The sequence below is a fragment of the Rattus norvegicus genome, chromosome 10 (assembly GCF_036323735.1).
Source record: "Rattus norvegicus strain BN/NHsdMcwi chromosome 10, GRCr8, whole genome shotgun sequence".
Lineage (NCBI taxonomy): Eukaryota > Metazoa > Chordata > Mammalia > Rodentia > Muridae > Rattus > Rattus norvegicus.
Window position 1 is genome coordinate 95,676,100 of NC_086028.1, and position 24,930 is coordinate 95,701,029.

Genomic DNA, 24,930 nt, shown 5'->3' on the forward strand with positions numbered 1-24,930 from the left:
TTGACAAAAGTGTCGGGTGTGGGGTTGAGAGAATACAAGTGTATCATCCTCATACTGAGTGGGGAGGGCCCTGTGGAATGGCCACAGTCGGATGGGCAATGGGCAATTCTAAATGTTTGCAAATAAGGCACAACTCGACACTTTCGGCTTTAGAGAAAGAAGACATTTTACTTTCCAGACCTGCAATGGAAGAGACTAGAGAATGAAAATCAAAACACTGCACAGCCTTGAATCAAAAACACCTATGGAAAGTAGGAATCAGCGAGAAATTCAGGAAAAGACAGCTGCTACTCTGAATGGTGTGTGTGTGTGTGTGTGTGTGTGTGTGTGTGTGTGTGTGTGTGTGTGTGTTGTTTTTTAATTAACTAATTTATTCTTGTTTTTACTTTACATCCTGATCACAACTTTCCCTTCCTCCTCTCCTCCCAGTCTCCCCTCTCCCTCCCCATCCACTCCTCAGAAAACTCCCTGGATATCAACCTGCCTTGGCATAAAGGGTACTGCTATTCTGAATGTTCTAACACCTTCGGAAGAAACATAAAACCTTTTCTTTTGAGTGAAGCAATTACCCATTCTCTGAATAAGAAAATAAGGAGTTTTCCTGAATCTTCACCCAAGTGCACAAAGAGTAGACACATTGTCTTTGCTCGTCAATCAATACATATTACAAGCATGATACATAGTAACTAGTGGTAGCAAAAAGATGTAGAGTATCCAGCTAAGATACAGCTCTCTCTCTCTGTCTCTGTCTATGTCTGTCTCTGTCTGTCTCTGTCTCTCTCTCTGTCTCTCTGTCTCTCTCTGTCTCTCTGTCTCTGTCTCTGTCTCTCTCTCTCTCTCTCTCTCTCTCTCTCTCTCACACACACACACACACACACACACACACAGAGCAATGTCTGCCAGGTGTGAACAATGGAGACCAACTGAACAGTGACAAGACCCTTGTCCCATGTTCCCACCAGCCTTGTCCTCCCCCAGATCAGGGAACCTGTCCACCGCTCCTCACAAGTCATTTTCTATAAATTCACATCTTTCTTCTGTTAGATTCTCCCCCTCCCTCCTGTACCACTTGACAGTTAAAGCTTTATCTCTGTATTAAAACGCCGATCCCCTGTTCACCTGTGTTATTGATGACCAATAGACTGGTTCGCAGGCCCTGAGGGAGTTGTCCGGGAGACAGGAAATACAAGTCTGTTTTAAATTCCCAGTTGGTTTTTACCTCTATCAAAGCATTAGCCATGTATTCCGTAATCAGTGGGATCAATGAAATTCCAAGAAGCGGTAGACTAAACAATAAAGAAAAGTTACCACAGGACTCTACGGCATCGGCTTCCTCAGTAATACATTCCCCAACGGTCTGTTAGATATTTAGTCTACTTGTATGACAATCATAATGCTAAGTGCTGACATTCTGAATGTAGCACCCCAACATGTAACCGTACTTAAAAAAGCATTGTTAAATAAATGTTATTTAATCCGATTAGGAAAATCAAACAGTATGTATTCATAGACCCAGTAAAGAATTAATATTCAGGCTATCCCTCTGTCAGTAAAACCATTACTGTATTTATCTCTTGTCTAGTAGAAATGCTAGGTAATGTGCTCTATTTTTAAATGTTCTTGTAGCTTGCAACCTTTAAAAAATATTATCTTAAAAAAATAAATAAGTAATAAAACCTCACGGGAGGAATACAGGGACAAAGAGTGGAGCAGGGACTGAAGGAAAGTCATCCAAAGCTGACTGCCCTACCTGGGGATCCATCCATATGCAGCCACCAAACCCAGCCACTATCGAGAAGCACTTTCTGACAGGAGCCTGGTATGTGTCTCCTGAGAGGCTCTGCCAGAGCCTTACTGATACAGATGAGGATGCTTACAGCCAACTATTGGACTGAGCATGGGGACCCCAGTGAAGGAGTTAGAGAAGGGACTGAAGGAGTTGAAGGGGTTTGCAACCCCAAAAGAAGAATAACAATATCAACTAACCAAGAACTCCTGGGGACTAAACCACCAAAACCAGAGTAGACATGGAGGGACCCATGGCTCCAGCCACATATGTAGCACAGGATGGCCTTGTTGGGCATCAATAGGAGGGAAAGCCCTTGGTCCTGTGAAGGCTCGATGCCCCAGTGTAGGGGAATGCCAGGGTGTTGAGGTGGGAGTGGGAGCATCTTCACAGAAGCAGGGAGAAGGGGAAGGAGGATGGGAGAGGGGGAAAAGGGGATAACATTTGAAATATAAATATATAAAATATCCAATAAAAAAAACTTAAAAAGCCATGGCTTACCCCTCCCCCTAAAAATACTTACAGGACTCTGATACTCACAAGGTTAGAAATGCTTTCCTCTCTCGCCGTAGTTTTAGGACGCGAAGCCGTGCTATGGCACAGACCTGCATTCTCCACAGGCTCATAGCGCTCATGGTCTTCTGGGCTTTAGAGAGGGAAGGGGGAGCCACCTCCATTTCATTTAAGCTGTCAGAGTCTGTGAGGGTCTCCCCTTTCTCAAAGTCTGTGTGAACACACATGGGTATTGTGACTATCCTAAGGCATAGCGAACTTTCCTTCATAAAATAATTTAAATTACCTTATGTCTGATCTTATGTTGACACTTTTATTCAAAGTAATTATTTAAATATTTTCAATACCTCATTAACTTATTGTAACACCACCACCTTCGGGATTTTCCTTTTCTATAGTTATATTTTATAAATTGCAATATAGTGAACATTTTTAAATTAGTAAAAATGTCTTGAGTTGTACTGCAAGCATGGTACGAAAGCAGCATAATATCAAAACTCCCTGAGAACATATTGCTATATATATAACAAAACTAGAATTCAGAAGAGGGGTAATTTGGCTATGCTTGGCCATTGAAAAGGCAAATGTTTAATTGTAATACTATCCCACAGGAGTTCAAATATCATCCTCTTCACTGGGATCAGCAGTTGTCAATGCCTAAATACTTAATTCTACGGTGTCAATGACTTGGACTTGTGAGGAAAACATCATCAGCTCTGGAAATATTTAACACAGCTATGCAGTCCAGATCCATGAGCTATGAGCAGAAGGGCTTCTGAATAATCATCTAACTATTCGTAAATCTGAATTTATCCTCTGCAAAATGGTATCAATCACTTACTGAAAGAATTATGACAGTAATGAGATATGGGTATATCCTAGTGTCTGTCTACCTTGAACAAACTATCTGTAAAAGGAAACGCTCCAGAAAGGACAGTTATCGTGTCCCATGAAACTACTTGGAAGTTGTTAAGAATTCTCTCCATGTAGGCCTTCTCTCTTAACAAGCAAGAAACGATCTTTATAAGAAGTTAATGGCCAGCCCCCATACCTCTGACTAAGAACACTAAATGCCTTGAAGAACCCAACAAACCGTCCCATCAGGAGATAGAACTGCTGTAATCCTAAGCTGTTAGTTTTCCAAAGAGTAATTTATCAACACTAAAAATAGACCTAGCTGTACCTGTGAGGTCAGGAAAAACAAGAGCACACATCAAACAAGGAAGCCACGGTTACAGTGGTCACCCTCCTTAAAGAGTCACAAAAGCTAAACCGATACGTGGCCTTTGATTAACTGATTTCATGGAGTATGCAGAGAGTTTTACCCTGTGTGGTACTTGGTTCTCCTTCCAGGTTCATGAAGACTTCATTCAGAGTTGACATGGAGACTTCATAATTCATCAAGCCCTGGCCAGAATATTTATCGAGATCACTGAAGAACTCTTAAACCAACAGAAAGAATGCATAAACTTTCAAAATGATACAAATAAACTAACTCTAATAAAGTAACATTGGTATTAAATATGGTGTTCAGAAATATCGTGTCTTTGCAATACCATCATAATTGAAAAGAAAAATCACTCTCTCAGAAATTATTATGCCAAGTTTCATCTTCCAGGTGCCTTCCTATACCTTATATTCTTGGATTCTCATTTTCCTACAGACTTCCCTGAGGACTAAGAACAGTCATAAAGACCACAGCCATGCCACAACCCATATAAGCCTGTGCCCACAACTGGGCTTCTTCATGTAAGTGTAACACTTGCAGCTGCCCCTTCCTAAGCCACCCATTTTTACTTAAGCTCTCAACTTTATCCTCCGAGGACTTCCCAAAGTGACCTCCTCTCTCTTCCATCATAATTGTCTTCTATACCTTCTGGGTCAGACAGAATGCTACGGTGTCCACAAAGCGAAGGCCAAAAATAGCTTCCTCCCATCTCTCTTCATATATGTGTCTGTCTCCGAAAACTTGTCCACGTTAGTGGGTTACATCTTATAGACAGCTCAAGTGCATATGCTGTCCATTTCCCTCCACAGAAGCTTCTCTCTTCTAGGTCACCAAGACCTTTGTATTTTAATTTCAATGAATAAGTCTTTCATTATTTGTAAATATAATATTTGCATTAATTCTTTGAAAATTGTTATATGTGCATACAGTGTATTTGCGTATTCAGCCCCATTGTCTCCTCGAACCTCCCTGGTTCCCTGTGTGGCTCTGTCACATGCCCCTTCTAACTTCATTAAATTTTTTTTCTTATTACTTCCTCTCCCTTTCTTTAACTTCCTGCTTTCCTTTTGGTCCTTAACAACACAATTTACTTGGGCTGTGAATACAGTTCAGAGGAAAAGTTTACCAGTCGCGTCTCGTCTCCATCTAACTACAGATAGAACTTTCAGTTCCTACATCCTTCGTGACTTCTCCTTTGCTTTCTCTCAGAGTTTCAGCTCTAAACAACTTTCTTGTTTAGAGCTCCACCCACAAATCCAGCTCCTAACCCATACCCATGTCCCTCAGATTCATGCCTGACTTTCTCCCTTTACCTCCAATGTCCTGTGAATAGAGGTCAACCCAGATTAAATTCTGAGACAGGGCACTGACACTTTCTTCTCACTAGGATGCAACTCTTCTCTTCACTAATTTATGATAAATACCATTCTACTCACTGATTGAAGCCAAATTCTAAAAGTCATACTGTGTACATCCCTTAAGACAGACCTTGCAGCTTTATCACGAAGTATATTTTGAAGACACCTACTCAATTCCACCTTTACCAGTGCCGTGGTAGACCAGAAGCCCCTCTGAGCCACTAAGTTAGCTCCATAGCTAGTCTCTTGTGGGCTACCCTGGTTGACCTTATCTGGAGTGATCTTAATGCCAAGAATGGAAGTAAGGTCATATGTGATGTCCCTCCTACTAAACCACTAAGCACATTGAGAAGCCACTGAGAGAGATGACCCAATGTGCTTAGAATAAAAATCAATGTCAATCATCAAATATTCAAAACCCTTCAACTCCATGAGCTATTCATGTACCCTACAACTTTATCCATTCCTACCCGCACTCTGCTCACTCTCTTAATCTCCATCAGACAAACTCTTAGCCTTCTCTTTGGACTGCATCTGATTCTGTGTCCTTTGACCCTATTCTATATAAACACCAGCACTAGCTAGCATGCATGAAGCCCTGTGTTTAATTTAATCCCTAGTATCATGCACACACACACACACACACACACACACACACACACACACACACACACAAAGGGAGGTATGAAGACAGTACTTGACATAGTTTACTTTATACACACAGTTTATGCTTTTTAGGGTTACTTAGCCAAAAAATAAGCAAAAAAAAAAAAAAAGCAAACAAACAAAGAAAAACCACATAGCTTGTGACTGCTACCCAGCAGGCTGGAAGCCCATGCTAAATAAATAAACTATGTTTTCTTTTGAAACATAAATGCATGTACAATAAAATGAAAATACAAAAATACTTTTGCCATAGGCCTTCCTGTCATACATGTCCCCGTCTCTACTGTCATCACCAGAGTCAGTGAATCTGCTTACTAAACATCTACCTGATGAGGGTGGTTTTTTTTTTTTTTTTTGACCTTAGATGCAGATAAGTTAATTTTCAGAGCAAGCCAAAAGGATGAAGAGTTACTATTCCTGAGTAAGTCCCTTAACTCATGATAGATGGGGGAAATGAGGAAGCAGTGTCTCCACGCCTCTCCTCTAGTGAAGCCGCGGAGACATTGACTCTCATTTTCCGCCAATGGTGCTACACTCCTATTGCCCACCCTGGAACCCTGCTCCAGAATGCAAGCTTTCCCAGGTTTCCCTCTGCCCTCTGTCATGGCTCCTCCCTGCTAGTGCTTCCACTGATCAATGACCAAATAGCTTCAGTGCACTCAAATCTTCACCCTAACTTTTGTTGAATGATAAAGACTAAGACGAAACGTAGGTCCGTTGAAGAACAAAAATTATGACAAAATTCAAAGTGTTTATTCCATCCTAGTCATTTATATTACCTGGGAACTTGCTTGTCTTTTCCAGTGGCAAAGTGTACACAAGCTTTTCTTTGGTTTTTGCTTTTAGTTTAGCACCGGGGATGTGGTGATTGATGAAGGATGTTAACTGCTCTGAATCGCACGTTTCATTCATGAACAAACTAGGATTTCAAAACAAAATCATGACAAATAATACATTTCCAAACTGCTACACCACACACACACACGCACACACACACACGCGCGCGCGCGCACACACACACGCACACACACAGAGTGGCGTTGGTGGTACAGAGATGAACACAGCTGCCTTCCAAATACATACTCATTGCTGTTAATGTTATATGCATATTATAAAGATAAGCAGACAGGGGGATGACATCATACAAAAGAGGTTTCCAAGGGAAAGTCATTAGTGCACCTGGCTGTGAACAGAGAAATTAGTGTACCATCAAAACATTTTTGGTTTGCTTTTTGGTGGGGATTTCTGCCTTTTAGAATCCTTCTAGCCTACACTCCTCTTAGACACAGTCATCACAACTCTCTGGAACCATATTCAGTCCCTACTAACACTGGTTTTCTGGAAGTAGTGCCTTGTATTCTAAAGAGAGAATGAAAATACTACAGTACTCTATGGATTCACTGAGAAAGACGGGGAAGGAAGAGGTCGAAGCGTAGGCTGCAAAAGGCGGCAACCTGGGCAATTGATGAAGTATCCCCGTGGTGAGCACAGAGCTTTGGTTTACAATGAAGAAATATTGTATAGTTAACATTGACACAGATTGCAAGAAGCCAGAAAAATAGACAAAGTGTTTTACTGAACACTTCTCCCTCCATTTTGTCAGAGATGAGGCATGAGAGCTATTGGCTCTCAGGAACGCTCACCGCTGGTTTGCATACATATTGGGCTGGAAAGATGTCTCCGTTGTTTAGCAGCATTTGAGACTCTCCCAGAGGACCAGCGTTTCATTCCCAGTACCAAAGTCTGGCGGTTTGCAACTGCCTAAGGCTTCCTCTCCAGGGGACCCAATGTCTTCCTCTGACCTCAAGCACCGCCATAAGCAACACGCAGATAGGAGTAAAGAAAGAACAGACCTTTAAAAAACTTATCTATTTAGCCTTTCCTCAAAACTTCTTTACCTTAAGTGATATCCAAGACCCCACTTTCTCTTCAGGAAGACGGAAGACCCTGTACACTTGAGAGCCCCGTTGGAGAGGATCACTTTCCTGTCTGAGGAAACAAAGCACATCATCAGTAATTCTTTCCTCTCTATCAAAGAAAAGCAAGAATCGAAAGCTCAGAATTCCAAAGGCGTGCTCTGGAAGGCATGACCGTGCCTCCTGGACATTTCAAATTTTCAAACACATCTTATGTAATCGGAGCTCCCATTGCTAATCTTTTTAAGTTTCCTCCAACACATCCTAAAAGGGGAAATGGGCATTCTTCTGTCTGGATGATAAGGAGCAAGTGGCTAGTTTTCATGTAAACATATATCAAAGATTTGGGAGTTTAAGTAAAAATACAAATGAACTGGAAACAGCCAGCACAAGTTTTCTCTGCTGGCCACAATGCAACAAATGTGTAGCCAGTGCGGAACTCCAGGAGAGGAGTGGATTCCGATATCCTCTGGAACGCTTCGGAGTTGAGGTGATGAGAACAGGGCTCTTAACCCGAGAAATAAAGGTCACGTCCAAGTTTCCCGAAGTTTTCATGAGGACCCTGAAATAAAGTTATCAGTTACCAGCAAGGATGTCTGCCTCGTCGGTGAACTGCGTACTGAAGAGGATCACGCGGTCCGCCCTGCGTTCCTTCAGGAAACCCCACACTCGCTGCCTTGAGAAGGGATCGAGTCCCGCAGTAGGTTCATCTAAGAGCAAAATCTAGAAAGGATAAGGATAGTCAATATATGACCCCCCTCCACGTTAACTACTCCCACATAGTAACGTGGAGAACGATAAATAGAAATAATTGTAGTATATCGTTGTAGACGTAAGCGTAGCCGGTTCTCGCCGGATACACTATGATAGCTAGAAGCTCTGTTGGCGTTCGTGGTACAAGAGCATGACTCTTTCTGAGCCTCTTACAACCTCCTTGCTTCCTGTGCCTAATCTTACTTACGCGAGGGTCTCCTAGAATGGCCACGCCAAAGGTGAGCTTTCTTTTCTGTCCTTCACTTAAATGTTCAGCCAGTTCATCCTGGATCGTCTGCATGTCCAACTCCGACAGGATTTGTTGTACCTGTATGAGAAACATACAAAGCCCCAAACACAAAACCAATCATAGTTTTACAAAGGGGAATGCCCATTAAAGAAGGTATTTTTATAGGATGTCTTTGCCTAAAGATCAGCCATGAGAGGTGGATGAGCGACCGAGAGGATTCTGTGGTGGTGACTGAACATGGTTAATGACGGGGAGCGGACATACAGGAAGCTCGCAGCCTACCTCTTGCGCTACGCTCTGCGGAACGATCCCTTTTATATTAGCGAAGAGGGTAAGGTTCTCCTTCACAGTGAGCGCATCAAATTGCACATTATGTTGAGGACAAACACCAATCATCTTTCTGATTTCCTTCAAGTCTTGCATCTCAGAGAGATTTTTATTGTACACCGTGGCTAACCCTAAAAAGGAGAAATTAAAATAGTTCAAGGTTAGCAAGGCGGCATTTCATTTGTATTTGGAGATCTCACTCAACAAAACTGTGACATCCACTCACAAATACATAAAATTACAACTTGGCTAAAAACTACTACTACTATTCTTAGCCTAAGTACCATGCAGCCCGTTTTCTCTGAGAGAACACACAATGGGCTACAAGTGAGTCCTGTGAAATCTGGGTACTGGGAAGTCCGTTCAAAGTCCTATAGTTCTAGGAAACAGCTTTAGATAATCATCGAGCTGTGGAATCCACCCTTGTTCCCTTAGCAGAGAGCTTGTCTGCAAGGTGTTGCTTTCTGCTTACCTGAAGTTGGAACAGACAGTCCATTGAGGATGTTTAGCAATGAAGATTTGCCTGCTCCACCATGGCCCAGAACTGCTGTGATTTGACTCTCATAGACATCGAAGAACAAGCCTGTTTCGGTATCAAGACTACGTTACTAGTAATAGAGTACAGTACGAGACAGGACTACATGCAGAACAAGACAACTGAATTTCATGATGAATTTAGCAATGCTTTGCATAACGCTTGAAGAACATGGTGACATAATCAATGCTGCTGACACACTGACGTCAGTAAAATACAGACCATATGGCACATTTAGGATCTAGAGACTAGCAGAAATCTGAAAGGGACCAAAGTATTGATAAAATAAAGATGAACAGATTACATTTCTAGTTAATAATTTTTAAAAAGACAAATCACTTAAAGACAATTTTGCGCTAGGTGTGGTGGAGCATGCATATAATCCCAGTGTTTAGCAAGGATCTCTATGAGTTAGAGATCAAACTGGTCTATGCAGAGATCCCAGGACATCCAGGGCTACATGGAGAGACATTGTCTCAAACAAAACAAAACAAAAACAAACAAAACCACCACAATGTTACACAACTAAATATGTAAATTGGCAACTTTTATATTTGTGTTTTGTTTTGGTTTTTGGTTTGAAACAATTGTAGCTTTGCAGCCCGGGCTGACCTGGCCTGGAATATTTGTAGTTTTCAAATAAAAAATACATAGCATGGCCAGTGAGATGGATCAGTGGGTAGGGACTCCGGCTGAAGAAGCTTGGCAACATGAGTTTTCTCTCCAGAACACACACAAAGGTAAAGAGAGAACCAGTTCCAGGAAGTTAGCCTCTCATTGTTGGATAAATACTGCGGTTCATGTACTGCCTCCACAAATACATCATACACAGATGTGAACACACACCAACCAATTAATCACAAGATACACTGAATACAATAAAATAAGGATACACAGCATTTTGAAGAACAAGAGCAAAGTGGCATTGGCAACCCTGGCTGATTCTCAGCACAGCAATAATTAAATATAAAAGTTGGTTTCCTCATCAGTGAAGTGTAAGAGAAAGTAATAAAACTTTCACGGGGTTGGGTATTTAGCTCAGTGGTAGAGCGCTTGCCTAGGAAGCGCAAGGCCCTGGGTTCGGTCCCCAGCTCCGAAAAAAAGAACCAAAAAAAAAAAAAAAAAAACTTTCACAGGGCTGGAGACATGGCTCAGCGGTTAAGAGCACTGACTGCTCCTCCGGAGGTCCTGAGTTCAAATCCCAGCACCCACAGGGTGGCTCACAACCATCTGTAATGAGATCTGATGCCCTCTTCTGGTGTGTCTGACAACTACAGTGTACTTGTATATATTAAATAAATAAATCTTTTTAAAGTGGGGGAGGTTGGAGAGATGGCTCAGTGGTTAAGAACACTGACTGCTCCTCCAGAGGTCCTGAGTTCAAATCCAAGCAACCACATGGTGGCTCACAACCATCTGCAATGAGATTGGATGCCCTCTTCTGGTGTGTCTGAAGACAATTACGGTGTAATTATCTACATTAAGTAAATAAATCTTTTTAAAACAAATTTCATAAAATTAAATATGAAAATGTTCACATAGAGCCCTTAACAAAGTTCCCAGTACACACTAAGTACTTAGAAATTAAATGTCTGTCACTGTTGTTGTCATTTTAATTGTGTCGACTTTATAAGTACGGTGTGTGATTTATGACTTTGGAGGTAAGTGATTTATTTTAGATATGGATCAGGAATCCTGAACTGATCTTTTCAGTGATTCTGCTCCGATAACCCCATGTTCAGGAAACAGCAGTCTTTATGAAGACAAAGATTCACTGCCGTATGGAGACTTAGAAATGAGCTAAATGTCACCCACTGATGGGGTAGCGTCACTCAACGTGCTAATCATACAATGGAGTATGGTTTAGCCATGAAGATGGTAAAAGCGAGTCCTCAGAGGTGATCCAGATTAGCCACAGGACAGGCCTGCAAGAAGAGAAGTTTTAGAAACCGCTCTCCCTCCTGGCCTGGCCTTCCAACGAATAATTCCACATGGAAAACAACCAAAAAGAGCCCAGGTCCAGACGGGTTTAGTGCAGAATTCTATCAGACCTTCATAGAAGACCTCGTACCAACACTGTCCAAACTATTCCACAAAATTGAAACAGATGGAGCACTACCGAATACCTTCTATGAAGCCACAATTACTCTTATACCTAAACCACACAAAGACCCAACAAAGAAAGAGAACTTCAGACCAATTTCCCTTATGAATATTGATGCAAAAATACTCAATAAAATTCTTACAAACCAAATCCAAGAATGCATCAAAACAATCATCCATCATGATCAAGTAGGCTTCATCCCAGGCATGCAGGGATGGTTTAATATACGAAAATCCATCAATATAATCCACTATATAAACAAACTCAAAGATAAGAACCACATGGTCATTTCATTAGATGCTGAGAAAGCATTTGACAAAATTCAACACCCCTTCATGATACAAGTCCTGGAAAGATCAGGAATTCAAGGCCCATATGTAAACATAGTAAAAGCAATATATAGCAAACCAGTAGCTAACATCACACTAAATGGAGAGAAACTTGAAGCAATCCCACTAAAATCAGGGACTAGACAAGGCTGTCCACTCTCTCCCTGCTTATTCAATATAGTATTCAAAGGCCTAGCCAGAGCAATCAGACAGCAAAAGGAGGTCAAAGGGATACAAATTGGGAGGGAAGAAATCAAAATATCACTATTTGCAGATGATATGATAGTGTACTTAAGTGATCCCAAAAGTTTCACCAGAGAACTACTTAACCTGATAAACAACTTCAGCAAAGTGTCAGGGTATAAAATTAACTCAAACAAATCAGTAGCCTTCCTCTACTCAAAGGATAAGCAGGCTGAGAAAGAAATTAAGGAAATGTCACACTTCACAATAGTCCCAAATAACATAAAATATCTTGGTGTGACTTTAACCAAGCAAGTGAAAGATCTGTATGACAAGAACTTCAAGTCTCTGAAGAAAGAAACTGAGGAAGATCTCAGAAGATGGAAAGATCTTCCAGGCTCATGGATTGGCAGGATTAATACAGTAAAGATGGCCATTTTGCCAAAGGCAATCTACAGATTCAATGCAATCCCCATCAAAATTCCTACTCAATTCTTTATAGAGATAGAAAGAGCAATTTGCAAATTCATTTGGAATAACAAAAAACCCAGGATAGCAAAACCTATCCTCAACAATAAAAGAACTTCTGGGGGAATCACCATCTCTGACTTCAAGCAGTATTACAGAGCAATAGTGATAAAAACTGTATGGTATTGGTATAGAGACAGGCAGATAGATCAGTGGAACAGAATTGAAGACCCAGAAATGAACCAACACAATTATGGTCACTTGATCTTTGACAAAGGAGCTAAAACCATCCAACGGAAGAAAGATAACATTTTCAACAAATGGCACTGGTTCAACTGGAGGTCAGCATGTAGAAGATTGCAAATCGATCCATTCTTATCACCTTGTACAAAGCTTAAGTCCAAGTGGATCAAGGACCTCCACATCAAACCAGATACACTCAAACTAATAGAAGAAAAAGTGGGGAAGAATCTCAAACACATGGGCACTGGGGAAAAATTCCTGAACAAAATACCAATGGCTCATGCTTTAAGATCAAGAATCAACAAATGGGACCTCATAAAACTGCAAAGCTTCTGTAAGGCAAAAGACATTGTCATTAGGACAAAATGGCAACCAACAGATTGGGAAAGGATCTTTATAGAGGGCTAATATCCAAAATATACAAAGAACTCAAGAAGTTAGACTCCAGAGAGCCAAATAACCCTACTAAAAATGGGGTACAGAGCTAAACAAAACATTCTCAGCTGAGGATTATCAAATGGCCAAAAAGCACCTAAAGAAATGTTCAACATCCTTAGTCACAGGGAAATGCAAATCAAAACAACCCTGAGATTCCACCTCACACCAGTCAGAATGACTAAGATAAAAAACTCAAGTGATAGCAGATGCTGGTGAGGATGTGGAGAAAGAGGAACACTCCTCCATTGTTGGTGGGATTGCAAACTGGTACAACCACTCTGGAAATCAGTCTGGAGGTTCCTCAGAAAATTGGACATTGAACTATCTGAGGACCCAGCTATACCTCCCTTGGGCATATACCCAAAAGATGGTCCAACATACAACAAAGACACATGCTCCACTATGTTCATAGCAGCCTTATTTATAATAGCCAGAAGCTGGAAAGAACCCAGATGCCCTTCAACAGAGGAATCGATTCAAAAAATGTGGTACATCTACACAGTGGAGTACTACTCAGCTATCAAAAACAATGACTTCATGAAATTCATAGGCAAATGGAATGAACTAGAAAATACCATCTTGAATGAGGTTACTCAATCACAGAAAAACACACTTGGTATGTACTCATTGATAAATGGATATTCGCCAAAAAGCTCAAATCACCCAAGATGCAATCCACAGACCACAGGAAGCTCAAGAAGAAGGATGATCAAAATGCGGATGCTCCCACTCCTTCTTAAAAGGGGGGAAAATATCCATAGAAGGGGATATGGAAGCAAAGTTTAGAGCAGTGACTCAAGGAATGGCCATTCAGAGCCTGACACATATGTGGCCCATATATGTGCAGCCACCAATACTAGATAAGATTGATGAAGCTAGAAAATGCATGCTGAAAGGGACCGGATATAGATCTCTCCTGACAGACACATCCAGAGCATGTCCAATACAGAGGTCAATGCTAGCAGCAAACCACTGAAGTGAGAACTGGACCCCCTTGGAGGGGATTAGAGGAAGGATTGAAAGAGTTGAAGGAGCTTGCAACCCCATAAAAACAACAATGCCAACCATCCAGAGCTTCCAGGGACTAAACCACTACCGAAAGACTATACATGGACTGACCCAGGGCTCCAACTGTATATGTAGTAGAGAATAGCCTTGTTGGAGCACCGGAGGAAGGGGAAGCCCTTGGTCCTGCCAAAGTTGGACCCTCAGTGCAGGGGAATATGGGGGCAATAAGGGGGATGTATGGAGGAGGGGAGGGGATGGGGACTTATGGACAGGAACTCGGGAAGGGGAATAACCTTTGAAATGTAAGTAAAGAAATATATCTAATAAAAATTTTTTTAAAAAAAAGAAAGAAACATTCAGTTTTGTGTGTGTGCGTGCGTGTGCCTGTGCCTGTGCCTGTGCCTGTGCCTGTGCGTGTGTGAGTGTGCGTGTACGTGTATGTGTGTGTTGCTTTGAGATGCAAAACTTTAATTTTTGTTAAGTACTAGTACTTCTGAAAGTGGAAGAAAAGTCCGAAGACCTTTAAAAATGGGAAACCTGTGACATTGGCAGTGTCAAGGTAGTTCAGAATGTGCTCTGGGATTTTAAATTAAATTTAAAGTTACCTCAATATATCCTGACCAAACTTAAAGGAGCGAATGGCAGATCTTGGTGGTGAATGAGAAGAGTTTGAAGAATAAAGTTGTTCACGTGTACACTGAATCCTCAAAGTCTCAGGCTCAACAGAATGAATGCTGCTGAGCTAAGAGGTGTCAGGGTGCTCCAAAATAAATACAGTGTAATCACAGTGGACAGAGAACTCTGTCTTTAGTAGGGTGTACGATCCGTCCATTTCAGCACTTTAACACTCACACTTTTATAAAAACTCATTTCTTTACATATTTGTTTTAGACAGCATCTCACTATGTGGCCCTGGTCGGCCCAGAACTCCCAATGAGGTCCAAGTTGGCCTTAAATTCACAGAGATCCTTTGGCCCTCTGCCTCCCAAAGGCTTGGGGAAAAGGTACATGCTACCAGAAGGACATGCTTGGGGAAAAGGTACATGCTACCGGAAGGACATGCCACCGGGACAAAGCAGCAGCCTACAGAATGGGGAAAGATTTTCATTAGCTCCACATCCAGTAGAGGACCGATATCCATAATATACAATGATCAGGTATGGAGGGGGAGGGAAGATCATGCGGGTGGAAGGAAAGCAGGGAATGGAGGGGCTTCCGAGGGGTGGTGTGGAGGCCTCCTAAATATATATGAAGGAGAGCCTGATGAAGTCTCCAAGCAATCAGACGCCTCTCTCTTGTTACCAAACAAAGCTTCCAGTACTGGGACTGGGTTACATCCAATTGAGTTCTCAGCCAAAGGGGTCCCAGGAAAATCTCTAAACAGCCCAGACTGTTGCCAAGACTCTAAGTTGCTCTCCACACACGGACAGCAAGGCCCCATCGCTGAAGATAACACCCACACAACTCATCAATCACAGAGAGGTCGAGCTGGTACCCGCATAGAACTTTCACCCCAATGTTCTAATGTCTTTGACAAGAGAATATTCCCTGTAGGCGGCCAAAAGAGAAACAGAAACAGCAACCCAGCTACAAAACCTTTGACCTACAAACCCCGTCCTGCAAACGGTGCTAGGGTAACGGTGGTACAAAGGTTGTGGGTGTAACCAATCAACTTCTGATCCGATTCAAGGCCCATCCCGCAAAGTGGAACTCATACTCAACGACCTCTAGCTCAGTGACCCTAGAGACTAGGTTGCCCAGAGACCTTAAGTAAAACCAAACAATACTACTGGTCTTAAAAACGAAAACATAACAATAAAAACGATATTTTACTATAGTATAGATCAATGCCTTATTTAGCCATCATCAGAAAAGCTTTTCCCTGCAGCAGATCACGGGACACATACAGAGACCCACAGCTATTCCATTCATTATGCAGACAGCAAGGGGGAGGGGAGGAGAGGGGGGAGAGGAAAGCAGAGAAGGGAAAGGGGGAGGGGGAGGGGAGGAGGAGGAAGAAGATGGAGGGGAGGGGGAAGAGGCGAGAGGGAAGAGGGGAGAGGAGTGAGGGGAAAGGGGAAAGGGAAGAGAGCAGAAGGGAGAGGGAAGAGGGGAGAGGACACCTTGGAACACAGGGCTCTAAATGGAATGTCTCCATCAAATCCTTCCCTCAGACATCAGGGAACCCCTCAGAACAGAAGAGATAGAGGACACCAGGAAGACGAGCTCCTCTACATCGACCGCACAAAGATCATATGAACTGAAGCAGCAAACAGAGCCAACATGGGTCAGGTCCTTTGCATCCATGTTATAGCATTCAGTTTATGGGTCTCCTGAGTAAGAGAATCAGTGGGTTCCCTCTTGTGCCTTCTCTTGGGGGCTCCTTTCCTTCTGTGGGTTTGACCTGTCCAAATTCAGTGCGACGATTTTTGTTTTATGTCTGGTATTTTATTTTGTTGCATTTTGTTCTCTCTTAGATGCTTGTCCTTTTCTAATGAAAGATAGAAAGAGAGTGGATCCAGATGGGAGGGGAGTGGAGAGGAACTGGGGGAAATAGAACTGAAACTATAGTCAGGATATATTGTATGAATCTGTTTTTCGTAAAACAGGGGGAAGGAAAAGGTGTCACCACACCCAGTCTGGATATCATTTTTAATAAAAGCAGCTGTAGCTTGGAAATGTAGTTGTCGATTGATGCTGGCTCGATTCTCGCTACATAAAACTATAGTAATATATAATTATTATTATAATAATATTATAATATAATAATAGCAATATATTATTATATTATTATAATATGCCTAATCATACAAAATTAAAAATTAGTTTGTCATGGAATATTGATCTGTTAATTTAGCTCTCTGTCAAAGGTTTCATTAATCTTGTCTTGGTTAGCATTCTAGTTCACTACTACATCAACAAATATGGACTGTAAATCCCATCACTCTCTAAAAGTTTTATCAGATTCTAGCATTCTTTCCTGACAGTACAAATACAAAAATGTGTTTATGGTAGCCATAGTGAAAAGCAAAATAATGACATATTTTTCACAGTTTGATGATATCTTTGTAAATCAGTAAATCCACGAACTATCTGGAAGGACTTTACAATGAATTCTGAAATATTATTAGTGTCCAGATGGTTAGGTCACCTATGTTCTTGCTTCTTTCTTTTGCTTTCGTCTTTTGTTTTTTGTTCCTGTTTTTGTCTTGCTGATATATTTACATTTTCTTGCTGAGTGTTTCCCAGGTTTGAGCGTTCATAATTAAGTCAGATAAACAGAATGAAATAAGTTTCTTTACCTTTCAAAGCCTCCACTTTCCCAGACTTCCCTTTATATTCCTTTCTAATATTTCTTATTCTGAAACAATAAAGAGGCACTCTATTAGCCAAATAGTACACACAAGTAAAGAAAGGCGCAGGCAGATATAATGGTAGACATAGAAAGCACATTACAGTAATTAACATGAAAATGAATGAGATTCTCTAGACTTCGACTCTGACACTTGGCTTAGCCTCACATCTATACAGCAAACACAGCAGTGTGATTATTGGATGAGTAAGGAGAAACAAAAGAGATTGACTCCTATCAGAAATTTTATTTTAGCCTTTGGCTGGGGGAGAGGGCATGGTATAATAGCCATTGGCCTTAGGTGTCCTTTGTAGCTGGCCTTTAATACTTTAATTTTAATAAAGAAACTCCCATGCAGGAGGAACTGGTGTTTTTCTGATTTCAGAGCTGAAAATCATCATTTGCATTTGGGGCCAACATTCTGTTGTTTTTCTGGAAATGTTCGAACGTCTGCCCCTACTGTCACGTGATACTCTCATTGTGTGCCTTCTGTATATCCAGTTTCTCTGTGTTAAAGGGACATTTGGCAAGGCCTGGAGGCAGGCGCCTACAGTCCCCTGCACATTGGTGGTGGAGGAAAGAGGAACAGAAGGTCAGGGTCATCTTTGACTGGTAAACATTATTGAGGGCCAACCTGAGCTGCATGGAGACCCTGTCTCAAAAGGCAAAGCAAAACAACTGCAAAACTTTTAATATAGACACAAAAGATAGAAGCAGGCAGTTACACTAGACGAGACAAGGGTAGAGCACACTGATCAGTGGTTTTTAACCTTCTGGATGCTGCGACTCTTTAATACAGGTCCTCCCGTTGTGGCGACCCCCAACCACAACATTATTAGTACTGCTATTCCGTAACTGTAATGTTACTATTCTTATGTGTTGCCAGTTGAGGGGTCGCGACCCACAGATTGAGAACCTTCGTGTATACACAGGCTCCCAGGGAATCTTACTTTCGAGAAGCATTTAAGAAAAACAATTGGTTATTACAGGGGACTGTGACTAGTTCAGGCTGATGCTGACAAAGACGGATGCCTTTCCACTTTGACACTTGCCACAGACTCCCAGATAGCTGGCGGTTAACAATTCTTTAGCCTTTACTCGATATTAGCAGAGCTACAAATGTGTTTACCTGATGGCTTCTTTCCCTTGGTATTCTGGATCCACGGGCTCAAAATACTCATCCGAAGGAAGCTCGGGGTCTATGTCTCTCTCAGTGACCTTGTTTCTACTGGTCCTTTTTCGAAAACAAGACACCGGATTCAAGAAAAACAGTGGAGCGGCCCGGCGATCAGCCCCACCTAGTTAGCAAGAGCGATAAAGTATCAGGTCAATACAGTGAACAATGAAGCCTCGTTAAGAGAAGAAGAAATATTCTGAACCTTCAAACACAATACAGTTTTTCCTTCAAGTTTCCTATTACTATGAATAAAATTAATAATGAAAATCTAAAGTTCCATGGCAAAAATTAATATAACAGAACTTGCGACAAAATATAGGTCGAGTAATTGAAAAATGTAATCTAAAAGATATCTATGAGGATAGGTGACATCAAGTTATTTTTTAGAAACACAGTTACTACAAGTTCATAGAACGTGCCGTGAATGAAAAATAACGCATGCAGAAAATTTTTTTTCAAGATGGAAATGACAATACTGTAAAGTTTTTGACTGATACAGAAGAAGTCAAATATTATTTGTTATTAAGAAACTTTATCTATAAGCCAGAAATAATGGGTCATAGGGATATAACTACATAGAAATATATAAGACAACAGTACGCTTATCAAAGCAGGGGGATATTAAAACTTAAAAGAATGAATGAAGTCATGCACAGAGATGAACATTCTGATTCCAGTACGTGGGGAGGAACTTTGGGCTTATGTGGATTTTTATTTTTGGTTATTGGCAAGACAAGGAAAATGAACTGCACAATCTATGTCTTTGTGATCATGAATAAGACGGGAAGTGTTGAGAATAATGACTAATAAATCTCCATTAGAAAATGTTTCTACAGCGTGGTGGCCCAGTAATAAACACGCCATACCAGGAACTAATTATTGCTTATTTTTGAAGTTTTCTTCTGAAATGCTTTTTTTAAAAAAATGTTTATTTTATATATGAGTACACTGCTGCTATCTTCAGACACACCAGAAGAGGGCATCAGATCTCATTGCAGATGATTGTAAGCCACCATATGGTTGCTGGGACTTGAACTCAAGACCTCTGGAAGAGCAGCCCCCTGAAATGCTTTTTAATTTTTGACAGCTTCTTCCTTGCGTATTAGTCACTGTCACCAAATTCTTCTCCTCTTATACCTTGTCTTGCTGCCCACTTACCTATTGGCCTGGTCTTCTTCCCAAGAGTCTGCTCCTACTCTCAAGCCTCTTTGTTTATCTTTTTGGATTATTTTGATATAAATTTGTACTATCACTCTTTAAGATGCTTGGAAGGATACATCAAAAGTAATAAAACTTAGTTAATATAAAACTGTATTTCAACATTGACTTAAATAATTATGTTGTTTCAAAATCAGGATAATTTTACATATATCCTCTTCCGTGAAGCATAACCAACTAATCAATTCAGACTGAGATTGGACATTGAGCTTTACCTCTAAGGCTATTTTAAAGCAATCCTAAGGAAAAACTTACCTATGTGATCAATAACTGAAAAATCGGAGAAAAATCCAGTTACTTACAGGGCAAGATTTTGTCAAAATACAAGGCCAAAACCAAGTAGAGAAGACCATCAAAAGCCAATATGAAAAATACTGCTATCATTACATATGATTCTCCGGAAGGGTCAGGAAATACGACACCATTCAAGTTGTACTCCAGGAAGATAATCTAAGATTCAAACAAAACCAATAATAATTTCCTAAACTCATAAATATGTCGGCACAGAACTAATGATTAAATTTTCAAGTTAACTTTTAAAGGGAATATTTGAATAAAGGTATTCCAAATAATATACAATAGAAATGAATAAAGCTAACAGAAATGCAAATCTGAGTCAACATTTGAAAATAAATCAATATGGTTCTGCATACAACACAATAAAGCAGGGAGAGGGGTTATAATCATTGCTCCAGTAGATACAGAGAAAGCACTTGAGAAAGTCGGGTATCCATTCACAATACAGGAGTTTTCTTCCCAAACTTAGAAGCTGAGATGTTTGATAGTAAAATGCTGAAAGTTTCCCTTTGCTCACATTTCCTTTATAGAAAAGGTCCGGAACCGTACCGTGTGTCGGGGGCTCACAGGTATCTATGACTCCAGTTCCAGGGCACCAGATGCCCTCTTCTGGGTGTGTGCACCTAGTACGCATGCATACCTTCAGCACACACATAAGTATAGGAAATAAAAATTTTTAAAAACCTTTCTCTTAAATCTCTTTTCATAAGAAAAAAGCTAGCAATGACTGGAAAAAGTCTGGTGCACAGCCAATGTAAGAAACTGTTATGCGGTAATAGGGAAAATATAGAAAACTCAATAGACATGCAAAGAAAAGATCTGAATAGACAACTTGCAAAATGAAAAGGCAAAAGATGCTACATGAAAAGGTATCCAGGTTTATCTAACATGCAGAAAACACAAACTAATGTTCACATCTATGTATAGAGTACATGTCACGTCTTCATCGGAGTGGCTAACACTTGAAACTTTAACAATAACAAATGTTAGTGAAGACTGAAGAAAATGGTAATATTCTAGCATCCTTTTTATAAAAGCCAGATGATGTTACCATTTTAGAAAAGTATTTAATGACGGCTGTGAGTATTAAGATTTATATACAGTAGTCTGTTATCCAACTCCTATGAATACACCAAACTGAACCGGTGTGCAGAAACACATAGAAGATTATTTTTAATAGCTTTATGAAAAAAAAAACATCAAAGCCTGGAATTCTGCTCTCATTTATCAAGAAGGTAATGTAGGCATACAATAAGAAGGTATATAACACTACATTATACAAGGCTACGCATGAGACTAATAACAGAATACTGGGCAGAAAAGGTTAAATATTTTAAATATATTTTACACATCATTTATATAAGTTTAAAAAAGGGGAAACAAATATTTGTATTTCAAAACCCAAACTTGGCTGATCATAAACAGCAAGGAAGTAATTTTCACAAAAGGGTTACCCAGTGACAAATGGTGTGCTTAGACATGCTATAGAATAAACACAGTATTCTCCTTCTTAATAAGATCCCAAGTACACGGACAGACTTTATAATAAAGTTTGTTGTACTAGGTACTTAAGATTTTCATAACTGACTCATGGTTTACTCGACAAAATGATTTAAACAGATCTACATCGAATTGTTAATAAACTAGAGATTTTTATTTTAACTCTTGAGTAATGGCAATCTTTTGTAATGTTGAAAATTTAATCTCTGTGGTGGGAAATTTGCAACAGTAAAAGCTCTTGGTTAACACCAGACTGGACTGTAAGGAGTCATCATAGGTTAATTAAAGCATCGATAATAACCTATGTGTTTACCTTGGTCATCCCGGATGTGAAGGCAAAAGGGCTACAGATGCTCAGGACCCATTCCAGAGATGAGGGGAGCTCTTTGTGCAGCACCGTGAACCCCACACACCCCCAAAAGAGGTTAAAGAGAAATACAAATAGGTTGGTGATGATCGCTTTCTGTAACAGAACAGCCATCAGGAAAGTTACAGCTATCTGAAAGAGAGAAGACAGTGGCTGTCATACAGCTTTTGAGGACCCTCAGCAAAACGAAGACCATTGTTCCTACAAGGGACAGCAAGAGGAGTGCAACTGGGAAAGCAAGAGGAGTGCAAAGGTTGGACCCTCAGATGTTTTCTTTTCCTTTTGTATTCCCTTCCTGTTTTCTGTTTTGTTTTTTGTTTAGAGCTACTGAAAATACTGGCATAAAATTTAAAACATAGCTGCATGAGACCAGTGTTCCGGGTCGCCATGATAAAATAAGTAGCAAATTTGAAGAATGTAGTAGTAGCTTAGCAAGCTGGTTTTTTTTTTATCGTTCACTATCATCAAAAGTTTCAGAATTAAGATTCTGAAATAACTCAATTAAAAGATTGTTATTAAAAAAAAAACTTTGATGCATCATTTCATTACAAGATGTGTGTGAAAACAGAGAGGCCTGTTTCTTATAGTCACTGGCATTTTCTCAAGCAAACACATGTGTGTGCACACGTACACACACAGTATTCACACACACACAGTATTCACACACACAAACACACACATACACAGTATTCACACACACACAAACACACACACAGTATTCACACACACAAACACACACAGTATTCACACACACACAAACACACACACAGTATTCCCACACACAAACACACACACACAGTATTCACATACACAAACACACACATACACAGTATTCACACACACACAAACACACACACAGTATTCCCACACACAAACACACACACAGTATTCACATACACAAACACACACATACACAGTATTCACACACACACAAACACACACACAGTATTCCCACACACAAACACACACATACACACAGGATATGATTGAAGTGTCTTCCTAACACTCTGGAGAATTAACGTTTGCTGCACATAGCTAAGATCTACCGTGTAGACGGTGGCAGTAAAGGCGCATACTTACCACGGATAGTCCATACAAGAAGAACAGTGTAAATATGACGAGGAAACCAGTCATCACTATGATCCGGGTAGATGTTATGATAACGGCGATGAATACAGAAAAAATAAAGATGAAGCCAACATAGATTAAGCCCCAGGACAGCCTAAACAAAGACAAAAGGCATCTGAGTTAGTTAGCCTTTCAAAAAAAAATCTTCAAATCTGCCAAAGCATTGTCCAATCCTATTACTCTGGTATGTGGTTTATTAACTATGGTATTGATATCATTGCACAAGTACACTGTGTGTGCTCTCCAGCAGCACAATTCTCCATCTTCCTCCTCCTCCCCTCCCCATTCCCCCCACCAAACGTCCTGCTTAGGATTCCAAGGCATTCTGACAGCCATCACCACGCAGTAATGGCAGGTACCAAATATTAGCGTTGGCACCAACCGATGAGTGTCACAACCGGTTAAGAGACTATGAACCAAAGGATGGCCTTGCTGGTGCCTGAGGGCCAGGCATCCACATGCATGTATTGCACAGATAGTGTGAGCATTGTATAAACCGTATGTTGCATGCTGTAGGTATGATAGGTAACTTGCCTTTTTCCATCAGCATTATCTGTTATAAACGGGCTTAGGGGATTTCGTTATATTAACGTATTCTAGTGTTCTTCTGAAACTAGACAGTTGCTCCCTATTTTCCTTCCCGTGATAAATACACAACGAAATTTTATTAGATCTGTTTTTAATGTGAGATGTGGGAGAATATCTCGTTGAAGGGAAACGACTGAATTAAAGTGGATGCCATCAGTTTTTTTAGATATTACCACACGACCCTGAAGTGAAACTGGGCTGGAAGGAGACTTAAGAACTAACTGATGGCCAGTCAGATGTCAATCAAAGGCCTCTAGAGGCATGGAAAGCTTGGGGACCTCTGCAGGCAACGCCACCACTCTCTTCTTCCCAGGAAATGGAAAACCTCCACGGGTGCTGTCCCAGGTCTCCTAACCCCGTCGTTTCCTCACCCACGTGGTTATAAGGCATGGAGCACCTTTGAATCTTTACACTCTTCTGTTATTTTGCTTTAGATGTGTTGGTGTTCACATTATTTTTTCCAAGACACTAAATAACAACATGAGTTAGATGAGACGGGACTCTAAGGGTGCACGAGTCCCATCATAAAGTCCCTCTTGCTAGCTAATGGGCACACGGAATGTCACAAAATAAACCCTTAGCAAGATGCAAATGTAACCGCAGGTGTCCATTCTGTCCAGAGTTCTTGCTCCTCCTTAAAACCGCATAATTAACTAACAAGAGGGCCTCTCCTGCAGAGTGCAGCAGAAGATGCATGCTTGGCAGCCTGCACCCCAGTAAAACATGCTTAGCTGGATTTACTTACTACTTTTGGTTTTTAATCTTATATCAACATAATGAATTGGGCTGTGCTAGACACATCGGCATTCTTGAAAGGTGTAACATAGTCTGTAAACTTTCTTCCAAAGTACAGAAGACGCTGCTTTAAGGTCAAATTGAAGACAACAGAGTGTAGGAGAATTATGAAATAAAGGCATTAAACTAATTACTTGAGAAGGGAACTAGCTATAGGGGTAGATTAGGGGAGACGATATTAATAAACTTATACAAAATCTTCCCTCTTGGAAAAAGTGCACGTGCTGTATCATGGCGTTAATAGAAGTCATATTCATTTCCGAAAGATGTCTGACACTTGGGAAAGATGCTTCCAAAGTATTTTCTGTCCTAGTGCTAAGGATGTATATATATATATATATATATATATATATATTATATAATATATATAATTTTTCCAGGTCTTAATTTATATGCATGCTAA

At 40.6% G+C, this 24,930-nt stretch overlaps 1 protein-coding gene across 6 annotated transcripts in view; it reads right to left on the reverse strand.

The window, feature by feature from the left end:
* Abca6 (ATP binding cassette subfamily A member 6) overlaps nucleotides 1-24,930 on the reverse strand; it is a 69,510-nt gene that overhangs the window by 34,074 nt on the left and 10,506 nt on the right. For all 6 annotated transcript variants that reach the window (XM_006247656.5, XM_006247654.5, XM_006247655.5 and 3 more), the window contains 14 exons: nucleotides 23,097-23,238; nucleotides 21,963-22,148; nucleotides 20,155-20,302; nucleotides 18,587-18,755; nucleotides 17,408-17,466; nucleotides 9,270-9,380; nucleotides 8,753-8,928; nucleotides 8,429-8,548; nucleotides 8,052-8,190; nucleotides 7,450-7,540; nucleotides 6,331-6,470; nucleotides 3,625-3,741; nucleotides 2,327-2,510; nucleotides 1,120-1,286 (listed from right to left, as the gene is read on the reverse strand). In XM_006247656.5, the coding sequence (XP_006247718.1) occupies nucleotides 1,120-1,286; nucleotides 2,327-2,510; nucleotides 3,625-3,741; nucleotides 6,331-6,470; nucleotides 7,450-7,540; nucleotides 8,052-8,190; nucleotides 8,429-8,548; nucleotides 8,753-8,928; nucleotides 9,270-9,380; nucleotides 17,408-17,466; nucleotides 18,587-18,755; nucleotides 20,155-20,302; nucleotides 21,963-22,148; nucleotides 23,097-23,238 (1,949 nt within the window). The remainder of the gene's footprint in view (nucleotides 1-1,119; nucleotides 1,287-2,326; nucleotides 2,511-3,624; nucleotides 3,742-6,330; nucleotides 6,471-7,449; nucleotides 7,541-8,051; nucleotides 8,191-8,428; nucleotides 8,549-8,752; nucleotides 8,929-9,269; nucleotides 9,381-17,407; nucleotides 17,467-18,586; nucleotides 18,756-20,154; nucleotides 20,303-21,962; nucleotides 22,149-23,096; nucleotides 23,239-24,930) is intronic.